This window comes from Heliconius melpomene, chromosome 21 (assembly GCF_056956725.1).
Source record: "Heliconius melpomene rosina isolate 202511_hmr_F chromosome 21, ASM5695672v1, whole genome shotgun sequence".
NCBI classification, from domain to species: Eukaryota; Metazoa; Arthropoda; class Insecta; order Lepidoptera; family Nymphalidae; genus Heliconius; species Heliconius melpomene.
The window spans coordinates 3,898,157-3,910,930 of NC_140409.1; the positions used below are offsets into that span (position 1 = coordinate 3,898,157).

The 12,774-nt window shown below is 32.0% G+C and overlaps 2 protein-coding genes and 1 long non-coding RNA gene across 3 annotated transcripts in view; 2 read left to right on the forward strand and 1 right to left on the reverse strand.

Moving 5' to 3' along the window:
- The window catches only part of LOC146526889 (adenylate cyclase type 6), a 176,806-nt gene extending 171,314 nt beyond the window's left edge, over positions 1–5,492 (forward strand). Inside the window, exon 30 of the mRNA XM_085206495.1 lies at positions 64–5,492. Within this exon, the coding sequence (XP_085062621.1) occupies positions 64–464 (401 nt within the window). The 3' untranslated portion in view covers positions 465–5,492. The remainder of the gene's footprint in view (positions 1–63) is intronic.
- The window catches only part of LOC146526888 (uncharacterized), a 210,024-nt gene extending 198,338 nt beyond the window's left edge, over positions 1–11,686 (reverse strand). Inside the window, exon 1 of the long non-coding RNA XR_014879310.1 lies at positions 11,524–11,686. This is a non-coding gene — a long non-coding RNA (uncharacterized LOC146526888). The remainder of the gene's footprint in view (positions 1–11,523) is intronic.
- LOC146526893 (uncharacterized) lies at positions 6,412–11,613 on the forward strand. The gene is made up of 6 exons (XM_085206496.1): positions 6,412–6,561; positions 6,708–7,244; positions 8,015–8,177; positions 9,214–9,274; positions 9,364–9,442; positions 9,651–11,613. The coding sequence occupies exons 1-5, from the start codon at positions 6,439–6,441 to the stop codon at positions 9,386–9,388; spliced, it is 909 nt and encodes a 302-aa protein (XP_085062622.1). The 5' UTR covers positions 6,412–6,438; the 3' UTR covers positions 9,389–9,442; positions 9,651–11,613.
- Positions 11,687–12,774: the final 1,088 nt, after the last annotated feature.

Below are 12,774 nucleotides of genomic sequence, written 5' to 3' on the forward strand. Positions count from 1 at the left end.
TTAATGTTCAATTAAAAATCTTTGTATGATTATATATAATGACTTTAAAAATAATATTTTCAGACACCATGAACGGATCAGCAAGCCCGAAGATCGCAAGCGGAGGATCTGCATCACGAGAAAGCCTTGCTAGTGCCGTTCGAGCGCGAGTCCTGCGCCGCCTCGAGCGGCCACTATCGCTGGCGGACACCGCCCCACTGCCCACCCTCTTCTCCCTCTTCAACTCACGAGCGTATTCAGCGGAGCTGGGTGCTGAATTCTCTCACGATGAGGCGAAGAAGAATTTTTCACTTAACGACGTACAACCAGTAGAGACCAGGAGCAGTGGAGACATCGAAGCCCTCCTGCAGGACGGTGGTCCCCGGCGCGCCGCCAGCCTTGCTGACTTCCTTTTCAGGAGGAAGCAACCACGAGCATCGACCGCCCCTGTACACATTATTGAGAATCCAATGAATGCAGTTTAAATTGATATTTTTTGTTCAAAGCAATACCATTGTGTAACTTAAACGACTTTATCGTAAAAAATGCATCGAAAACATTTCTTCAGTTTCTTAAGCCATCACTTCTCATTTCTGACATTTAGATTTACATCTCTTATGTCGTCGATGTTTTATCGCCATTTCACCCTAAGATTAAAATATATATCTACTAAAACACAATTTAAACATAATATGGTAATAGTAGCATATAATTCTATTTTCAAGGACAAATTGTACCCGGACGCGACGTAACACTCAATTTGACAACTCTTCTCGGATTTGACTATTCGTTCTAGATTTGATGAAACTTTTGGAATTGACGCAACTCCGGATTGAGACTCCTTACTCATACCAAGACTGATTACAAATACTGACAATGAAGCCTACCGCCGAAGCCGCCTTGCCGCGTGACTTTACGAATTTAATGATATTAAAGTCACGGACTGGGTTTTATCAAAGCTGTAGTTATATTTCAATGCGGAAACATAATGTTAAGTCGGCAGATATCAGTTGCCAGATGAAATGCCAGTTCTACAATATTTACACAGTGTATGTTTTGGAGAGGGATGGAAGGTTTAGGATGTGTAATTATATAATTAGTTAGGGTGGTTCATAAGGAAATGACTTTCAGAAACATTCAAAAGTTTCTTAAAACATAAGTATTAAAATGTAAGCATCAGTATTGGCCAGTTTTGCTAAATGTTAATGGCGATTATTTTCTTAATTAATATTTAATTGCATATTATATTAATGTTTCACTATTACTTAACTAGCCCCTCCAAACGACAGACTGGTGAAGAAACTTTTGGATATATTTACAAAATCCTAATACAGTGATATCATGAAAAGCACATAGCCTAATCTTTAAAGACATATGACGCCATTTTTATATATGTCAGTATATATTCCGTAGCTGGGATTTGGAGTCATTTCAAGTATTTATATCAGTTTAGTTGTATTTTCAGAGGCCAGTCATAAGCGTGTCAGACACACACACACACTTGTAACTAGTTACGAGAAAGGCGGCGTTGAGTTTCGCCGCTCAACACCCAATGCATCCAGAATACGGCGATCTTAATGGGAAAGGAGTGCGCTAACACTAGATTCCCAGGTTCCCTCTGATAACCCTGCTGTGGGGGATACAGCGTGGAGCTAAAAAAAGTGTAGTGTTCGTGGTTATGGAACAAATTATAACAAATGTGGAAATTAGATCACGGGCTTCGCGTCGTATGGTTAGGTTGTGACTGGCGCGCGGTCCGGACCGAATGCGCCGCGATGCACCTGCGGAGGTGAGGGGTGCGAGGGCGGCGGGCGACGCTGCGCTCGCGCATCCGCGAATCTTAGGGATCCGTAAATGATTTTATATATTTTAATATGAATAATTTTAATTAGAGTTTGTGTGTAATTATATTGTATGTATGTATATGTATATATTTATTGAACAATGTGGGTTGCCCACACATTCATTGGGTGAAAATATATTTTGGAGGGGATGCACGTACATATAAATATTTATGTATCTATCTATTTTAATCATATTAATGATAGATTAATAATTTCCGTAGGCTTTAACATTGATGCTTGGATATTCAATTGGCATCGCATTGAAACTAATCGAATCGAGTTTTACTCAACACATTTTAAACTAGAATAAAAAAGAAATCAAACAAACAAAGCTAAAATCGCTAAAGAAATATTATCTCGGTCTAATAGCGGCACCTAATAACTAACAAAATTATAAAAGGAAAACATAATATTTTGGCTCCAATTTTTTACTATTTAAACAAGAATATATGTATATAAATACACGGACATTTAGGATAACTTTAACATTTAAAGTTATCCTAAACAAATTATTTATTATTCGCGGAAAATTGTTTTCAGCTTAGTAATTCATATATAGCCTATATAAAATGAGCTTATTGTAGATGCTTTTGAAATATATTTAGATAGAATCACACAAAAACAATAGAAAAAAAAAACAAAAAAAATAGTCAAATGAATGTCTATTTAATCATAATAGTTTTAATAAGCGTTCAGTATTCTTTTTAAATTCTCAGTGGATTTTAATAATAAGAGTAGAATCCTAAATCAACTTTAACTGATTTCTCTATACGCTTACACGAACATATCCAACTATTTAAAAGACCTATAATTAATTTCGATACTTGCTTTTTCTACGATTTAATTTAATATGTATATATTTTATTCTAAAGCTCAACCAAAGGAACAATCTCAACATTTAGATAATAACTTTGTATATAGTATTCAACTCGAGGCTAGCTCTAGAATTTGACCATAAAGTAGCATGATATTAATAGTTTATTTTCGATTCCCATATATTTTCGTTAAATATCTTATTATATTAATGGATATTATAATAATTTTCTTAATATTTTAATAATAAAAATCGGACAATGTGCATTGTTAGCAGAATTAGAGCGATTATTGCAAGGCTTTCGGCAAACTTGAAAACAAATAGAAATCGAAATAGAAATTAAGAAATTGTATAAAGTACCGGAAAATTAAAATATTTTCGACACTCGAACGTCCCCTGTAAAGTGTTCAGTAAATGTACTCTAATGTATTTCTTTTTTTTGAAAAATATCTAATGAGTTATTTGAATATATTTTTCTTTCTTTCTATCATTTTAGTCTAATTCATTATAATTATAACATAACCAAATGAGCATGTTAACAGGGAATTAGCTTTTTATCTGACGTATACATTTTTTATTACCGAGAGCTATAACATTCTGAAATATTTTATATTAAAATATTAAAAATAAAATTTTATTAATTCAATCTAGGCATATATTTACATATTTTTCGATGTTCTATACATATTAATTATATATATTCATTATAAAACTCGTGCCAATCCTTCTTGAGGGTAGAATTTCAGTATTAGTCTGCAATATTATTAATGTTATCCTAAATACCTTACCTTATATAATTTTTTACATATCGCGATCGTCATTGCTTATATTTACCGCCTTTTATGGGCATTTTTCAAGTTTATCATAGAACTAGGGATAAGTATGTAGTTGTCTGAGAGACAAAAATTTACCTCGTTGGTTAGACCATACGAATATTGTAAAATATTCAAATTTACTTTGAGATCGTTATTATTATTATTAATAGTTTAGATAATAGATAATACAAAATAATATTAGGCACAACATTGATTAATATGGAGTAACTTTGTTTGCGGATCGTTTTTATCAGTTCTTTTGTTAACATTTTCTCGAATACGTACACGTTCGTTTTATTCGTTCGTTGTAATTGTTGAATAATAAAATAAAATATTTAAATAAATTTATTTGTAACTATTTTTTTCGCAAAATCTACTTGACATCTCTCACAGATATATTACAATCAATATTTATGTTATTATGTAAGCAGGATGGACATAAGTCTATGTAACCACGTCTTAATATGAATCTTTATTGAGAAAATATTATTGAAATTCTAAAATATTATTCGAAATAGAAATACTTTTACATAGAATTAATTATGAAAAAAGTTATGAAATTTTACCATCGGGACGTGGTTCAAAAGATGATTTGTCTTTTAATTATTTACCAACTAAACATCTACTATACTTTACCAATCTGATAAATAATAATAAATGTTCGTATTCCACAAAGACGCATTTATAAACTCGGCTTATATTGAATTGCCTATATTAAATTATTGGTGTCGTATTTCTATTCTTTATACACTTGTAGGATAGGTAAAGATTTCATGTTTTAAGAATTTATTAAACATATAATATAATTAAATGTTGTTTAAGGAGGATGTAAAGGAAGTCCTCTCATGTGGAAGTTCAACGGCCGCCGGTTATATGTATATTGAGGTTGTATTTCCTAATAAGAGTGATCATTCTATTTGAACAAAATGTTCTTAATGTCTATTATACGTAGTTACCTTTTATTATGTGTATGACCAATTTAAGGATGTAAGCGTTGTTCATGGCCTAAGTACTTATATTTTAGTTTTTTCTAATGTGCATTGCCGTGTCACACAAAAAATAAAGTTAGTTTTGTAACATTAGAAATTATTACGTTGCTAAATACAATATTGACACAATAATAAAATCAAATTTTCCATATTAAAAATTAAATTATTTGTTAAGGCAAGAGTTAAAAAAATATGACTTTATTTTTTTTTAATTTTTTCGGCTTTTTCGGCTTTTTCGGCTGTATTTTTGAAATGTTATTGTATGATATTCTTAATATTAATTTAACATAATTTTAAATAAAGCACAATATTTTTACTATAATTACATTATCTTTCTATCTATCTATTGTTAATATTAGTAACAAAAGTAAAAAATAATCGAAACGGCAATGTTTATTCATTTATGTATTTAACATCTATTTTGAATTGTTTTTAATATATTTAGTGTGTTGATATTTTTTTAAATTTATAATTAGTTATTAGAGATAAGTAATTTCCACGCCTGTATAAACTTTCCTGAAATGGCTGCTGTTATAATAAAAGAAATATATATGTGGCAAACCCAAAAAAGTTGAATAATATTTATATAAATAAGTAATACATAATTGTTATAAAACTCAAAAGATAAAAATATTCAGAAAATTTCGATATAAAAACATTAAACATTACCTTAACTTCGAAATAAATTTCATAGAAGTACAAGTTAATATTTAGAAGAAATAACTCCATATTACTCAATCTAATATACTTATCGAGTAAATGAAGTGTAGGTATTATGCATACGTAACTAAAATGTTTGATAAAATGTTGCCCACGTAATTTAAATTGTAAATAAGTATATACAATTTTTTTTTTACATTAGCTATATCATATTGAAACTTAAATAAATTTCTTTATTAAAAAAAATGTTGTGGAAATTTCATATCTCTTTTATTAGTACAGTGGTCATCGATGTATGGTAGCAGGATTACATATTTAATGTTTTATGAATATACTTAGCATGTGTAACGCCTTCTGTATATGTAAACAAATAAATGATGTTACGTGTAAATGTCTTTTTATTTACAATTACCTAAGCTTAAACCTAGAAATCTCGTAGTTTACAGCAATCTGCATTTTCATCTTTGAAGAAAATTGACAATTACAGTCTGCCTAATTAATAAATAATGAATAATTAATATTTTTAGCTATACATAGCTTCATTACGTATCCCGCATACAGCAGGGCCGGCAGAGGAAACCCAGTGTCTCGACACTAGGTTTCCTCTGCCTGCTTCCGTGCGCAGCGGCACAAGGGTGTGACTGTAACGCGATGGTTGTGGGTTCGATCCCCACGCGAGGAAGTGAAATTTTTATTTACGTTTATATTTCAATTTCTTCGCTCTGGTGTCGAGGCAAAGCGGGGAGTTGAGTTCTCTCTGCCGAATACTGGAGGTATTGCGTCCACTCAATACGCGATGCCTCCAGTATTCGGCAGAAAGTGGGGAACGGAGTGTCTTAACACTAGGTTCCGCCTGCCTACTCGTTGTGTGTGGGATACAGCGTGAACCTGATTTAATTTAATTTTAATATAAATCAATCAAACATCATATGTTTTTTTAATTTTAAAAAAAAACATCAAAGGAATATTTTATTAAAAAAAGTCGTATTTTTTTAATTTGAGTAAACTTACCCTTTCAAAGCGATTATGGTCAAAGCTGATATTCCTAAATTATTTCAAGTTACCATATATATACAAGTTACTTAATTAGTTAAGTATGTTAAGTTAAGTTACTTTCCACTTACATATGTGAAAATTGTGTTTATTATTATATTTTATTATTAAACTAATCATAATACAACTTAACAAATATTTTTATGATAAGTAATGCATAAATTAAAAAGACTATAAAAGTATAAAAATAAGTGAATAAAAGTACGAGGTAAAAATATTACAGGCAAATGAATTATTCATATCTATTAAAACGATACTTCCCGTATCCCTGAAGTGCACGGGACATGCGTGGTCTAACTCTCACAGGTATTGATTTTTCGTCCCAGACAGGGAGAAGCCGCCGAGCTGTGTGCTGCTGGGAACTGAATTTTCCTGAACAACTGCTATCAGAGGAAATACCTGAAATGGTTTGTATTATAACTTTTTCTAATTATATTGTCAATTCAATAATTAATTATTTTAGTGAAAAAAATGTGTTTTGATTTAATTTACTCATACATGACGGTCACGCCTTCATATAATTATGAGACTTAACTATATTTTTTGTTGTAAGGAGGAACCAAGTACGAGTAAGATGAGCGCTGAAGACCATATCGATGCAGACATGGAAATTGAGCAAACATCATCAGCGCGGAAAAGGAACTATCCTGAAGACTCTGGGGATGATAGCATGTCGGATGAGTCATCCGACGAATCTGATGAGGGATTCCGAGCGTACAGTCGACGAGCAAGCCATCGCCGATTTGTTCTCGGATGGCTCGATATACCGACTTCTGTTACTTCGAATTATGGCAAAAAGAAGAAATTGAACTGCGGACACTCGAGGCATAGTCCTGATTTCTACGATGATGATGATTCCTCGAATAGCAGCAGCGTGAGCATTAGTAGAAGCTCTGAAGAGATTTATGTGGAACCACGATATGTTGCCCCAAACTCTGAGAACTACCCCAACATACATGAACCGGTTGCGGAGCCAGGACCTATGTCATATAACAACGCGGACCATTTACTCCACGGCTACTGGATTATATTTTCGAACATGCAAGGCGGCTGGCCCTACGGGATTGTCAAAATCTTTGTGCAACGACAGGTGAGTTAACAATAAACTATCCAAAAATATGCGAATATCATAACTATATTAATTATGCCAAATGATTTTAAAATTCTTAAGGAAAATACGTATTATATTTATTAAATCAAATAAATTTAAAAAATCACAGCAAAAATATAATAAAAAGGAGGTTCTCAACCATTTTGAATGCTATTATTGATAGTGCAACCGCGAATGATGCGTGCGCAGCTTGCAGCGAATCTATCTCCGTCTGTTGCATTTATGGTAAATCAAGGCAACTGCGATACAATATTTTTGTGACGAATACGAGGACCACACCCTATGACAAATTGTTTTAAAGCTTCTTTAATATTAAAAATAGGACAACATTTGCACTTTCTTACACAATAAGTTTAACATTTAAGGATATATATTATGATTATTATAAATGACATGTTTATAATAATTACTCGATAGTTTGGATAAAATTTAACAAAAAAAGAATAATAAGGTTAATTAAAACGAAAGTAGGTATTCAAATTCAAATTAATTCTTACGTTAATTATTAATTGCTTATGCTACAAACTTCTTTTTTTTTACATTTTTACCAAATTGTAATTTTTTTAATTAGATACGCAATCTATTTACAAAATTTACACAAAAAATATTAAAAGCGAATATTCTGAAATCTATATTTACGGATTCAGTGTTAGAAAAGAAGTCATTTAATTAAATTATTAATTACTTTAAATAAATAAATAATAAATATTTTTTTTCTAATCTAAATATCCTACTATATTCTATTACAGCTGAAGCTTGACGCCATAAGAGGAAAGCCTTGGCCTGGACGTGACCCAGGACCAGATGACTTCCGTCTTATTGTTAGTTTTAGCTCTCGTGATGAGAGAGACAAGATCTTAGACGAGTTGAAGGCTAGACGCGTCAGCACTTACTTTTCCTATGTTGTGACAGGTAGGTGAATAGTACAATCATTTTACGTTTATTGCAACAGTTTTATTTGAGACTTGATGTAATAGTTGGGTGTATCCGCTGTATGGCCACTGATACACAGCTGACTTTGGTGCATGCCCGTTCTTGACATCGGGGGTATGTTCCTTCACCCTAACACCGATACTTCTCATTGTTTGACCAATATAGGATAAGCCACAGCTACAATCTAGTTTGTATATCTATCTGCACACTGCAAAAGACTCAAGAATTGGCTCTCTTTTTTGTCAGGCTAGAATATAGTTTTTATAGAATCCTCCTTCACATACGTTAGAAGTTTGGCGGGGAACTGATAGCTAGATCTGATGACAAGCATTCTTCACTTGTCGAAACTCGTCCCCCCGAAGTTCAACATCGCATAGATTTTGGGTTCTCTGAAACAAAGATTTGCCACCCGTGCATCGGTGGTGAGATTCACCTTTCCGATATCAATTGGTGCGCATGGGTTTCCTACGTACTCTACAGTTACTAGGCAACTATTTGTTTAATGAGGGGACGCCAAAGAAAAATAACAATATTTTATTTATATGTTATGATGGATTACAAAACTCATATAATAGTACTAGCGGCCCGCCCGCCGCTTCGCCTGCGTGAACTACTTTATTATTAATTTCTGTCTCCATGAGTACCTACGTCCTATAAGTGACGTCCATGCAAAATTTGAGACTCCTAGTATTTTTACTAACTACTTTATTATTAATTTCTGTCTCCATGAGTACCTACGTCCTATAAGTGACGTCCATGCAAAATTTGAGACTCCTAGTATTTTTAGTAACGAAGTTTCATACAAACTTTCAACCCCAAAAACAACCCCTTAGAAGTCGAATATTGCAAATTCCCTTTTAGCGAGCACTTACGTCCTATAAATAACTCCTATGCAAAATTTGAGATTCCTGGCACATGTAGTTTCTGAGATTTCGCGATGAGTGAGTGACCTTTCGGTTTTCTATATATAGATAAGTAAATATGGTTATTTAAAATAAGTATTTGTTTATTTTAGATGCACTGCCCATTGGAAGCTATGATTTTGACAGGGATGCCGAGGACGAACAGTGGTACAGGTATCTACTATTATTTTTTAGTAAAATTATTTGTACATTTTCTTCTAGCTATCGTCACATTATTATTTACATACATTCTTTTTTTCTAGCACTGAAATACTTCGCCGAGGCTAAGTCTATACTTATCTTATTTCCTTACGCAATGTTGTCTTCAGTCCCTGTTTTTCGGTAAGAGTTGTTGTTTTTTTTTTTTATAATATTTGAATTATGATTTTTCGGCCGTCAAGACTGTAAGCGTGGTTTTTGTATCCTCGCTCTTACAACAAGACAATGTCTCGAAAATGACAAAGTGCCTAAACACTAAATTTGCCTCGCCTTCATCTAAACAAAATATTATCTAAGCGATATATTTATTAATCGTTTCAATATTTCACAGGTCACATCGATAGGCCATGCACTGATGGAGTCATTTAATTTTTCTAATAAAGATCATCGGACTAACGGCATTCTAAGGAAGGAAGTTAAGTAGCTCAAAAGAAGACTGCGGTTATATATAAAGAAAGAATTTGAAAATGAGCTTGTAAGACTGAAAACTGATTTGGAATTAGATACAATTTTTTAAAATAAAAAAATGTGCAAAAGGTACATTTTTGATGATATCTTTTATATACCGTTTATTATTAATTAATAATTATTAATATGTATGTATGCTATATTCATTGAATACGCTTTTACTTATCAATTATTATATACCGTTTTACATTATTATTATGCTATAATTACTTTTTAATATATAATATTGTAATATAATATTGTATGTATAAAAATAATTTCTCAGGTATTTCTTTAAACGCACATATCTACTTTAGGATTTTATATATTAGGAATGGAACTAGTTAGCGAATGCTCTGCCAAATCTGATGATATATGAAATATTAAGGAAAAATATTTAATCAAACCAGAAGTGCATATCTACCAGGTGTTAGCCAAAGCCTTCTTCTCTATATACATTTTATATACTAGTGGTAACCGCCTGTAACCTCGTTCGCGTGAACATTACAATCCAAAAATTATCATATTCCGTTTGTTCCCGTTCCACTAGGAATTTTAGAGAATCCCCCCTTAGTGTTCCCCTGCATCCCCTTAGGAACATGCCAAATTTCAACGTTATACATCGGGGCTTGTGTTGTCTATCAGTCATTTGATAATACCGAATTACGGAATTAGTTTAAATTTATGGATATTCGATTAATGTACTCGTACGCTTAAATGTTGTAATTATGGTGTAACCTATGAGACTTATTTACTTATATTCCTGGCAAGAGACCCTTTGTACTGATGCATTGAATGTGTCCTGCCATTTTTAACGTGTAGGACGTTTAATAAGTTTTAAGGTCTAACCTTGTTATTTAATTGTTGCATTATATTATTATGAATTGATGTAGTAGAATAGTAAATATGGCATAGGGTACCTGTATGGATGAACAAGACTCATCGAATTTCGAGAGGCTTTAACTGTTTCCTATAAGAAGTATGTGTTTTATGTTTAAATGTTACTTACTACAAATGCTGGCTATAATCAACACGAATTGTTTTCATTAATTTTTAAAAAAAGTTATGGCCTCTCGCTTCTATTCCTGTTTATAATCAATTTTAATTTTGTTTTTCGTTCCGTTCATGCTATCTATAAAAGTTTAATAGTTGTTTAAATTTTATCTAAATTAAAATAGTAAAAGACATATTTTTCGACGTCCTTTTCTCTATTAAGAATACTTTTTTGACTTGTGCCGTCCTACAATTCCGCCAGTGCGAAAATATAAACACTATAAAATATTAGGCTCTTATTTGTAACACTCTGACAGGGATGGATAAATTGTTGTTTTATGTATTATATATTTAGATTTAAGTAGTTATATACCAAGAAACAAATCTTACCCGTTAGGTATTACAAATATATATTATTAGTTTTATTTTATTACAACTGTCAATTGGAAACTTTTGCGCTTACTCTAAAAATCCCATTAAAATTTTACCCTATGTAATTATTCAATATTGCCTCTGAATAGCGGAAGGCACTAATATTATATAGGTATCATAGTCATGCACGGGCGTGTCTAGAGATATCTTCTGGGGGGACCTGGGTGGGCACGAACCACCTGGCTCTACTCCTCTCATCCGCCCATATCAGTCATGTTTTACTATGAATCAGTGTCAAAATTATTTAATATAGTTTAGACTTATTATGAATTTATGTATTGATAGATACAAATGCTATTATTAGTGGAGTATAACGTAAGTATATAATTAACTTACATATCTGCATTTAATGTCAATACTATGATGTTTAGACAATAAGAATACTGTTTAATCAATTACTTGATGAATAAAGTTGGAATCAATGTTTTTGTTTCTTGTCCTATAAAACCACATTACTCAAAAATGTTCGTGTTTACGAATTAGTTACGCAGGCTACATTAGAGAGCTAAGTAAAAACGCATTTTTTTAATAGTAAAGTCTTCGTGTCGGAAAATGATTCTCAAGCCATGGATGATTCTTGGACTTTTGCGCTGTCTTTAAAATCGAGATAAACTCCATCAAAAATCTAAAAAACATCCAAATAATGAAATATCTACTTACCATAACCTTCAAAAAGTTTTTTTTTTTATTTTTATCGTGATAAATGAATTGATAATCTTCACGCCCTGTGCACATTCATACATTGAATATATAAAATATGTAATTGTATATGAAACCGCATCGCGCCTGTCGAGACGACACAAAGACTTGGCTGTCTCGACAGACTCGATGCGACATTGTAACTTGTACAGCTAACTCATCAACAATAATGATAGAGACATAATATATATATATATAGACGATATAGCTAGAAAATAATATAAATAAATTGAATGTCAAGGCATGATCGTTTCTGTCGGAAACGTACTTACAAAATGTTCGAACCTATTGCTATACACCTGAGCGAGCGGACAACAGACAAAAATGATAGTTTAAGGAATGTATGTAGATATAGTATATAGCTTACAGTAAATGTTACATATTATTATAATTAATTGAAAAGTAATGTCTGAACCATATACGAACCGAACATATAGCACCATTCAAAAATAAAATATGCGAATAAAAAATCAGGTATAATTCGATGCTCATGACATCTCATAAGAATGGCGACGGCAGCGCAACGGAAAATATCATACAAAAATAAATATTCTAACAGACAGAAGCCGATATATAAGATAAGTAGCAAAAGCAATCACTTGAACAACTATGAAACGTTATAATATAATACATTTATATTGAGCAACCGTGGAAGTTCAACTAAAAAACATCGAGTTTAAGACGAATTGCCGTTACTGAACAAAAAAATAAATAATTGTTTAATTCCTCTAAAATAAGGCATCGTAATAAATAATTCATTAATTCGTAAAATCACTTCACCAGAAAGAAAAAGAAAAACGAAACATGTACAGTCCCTTTACACCGACATGCTTCACATTCAGACACCCGAGAGTTAAGTAATTATCTCGATCCTAAAAGTATTT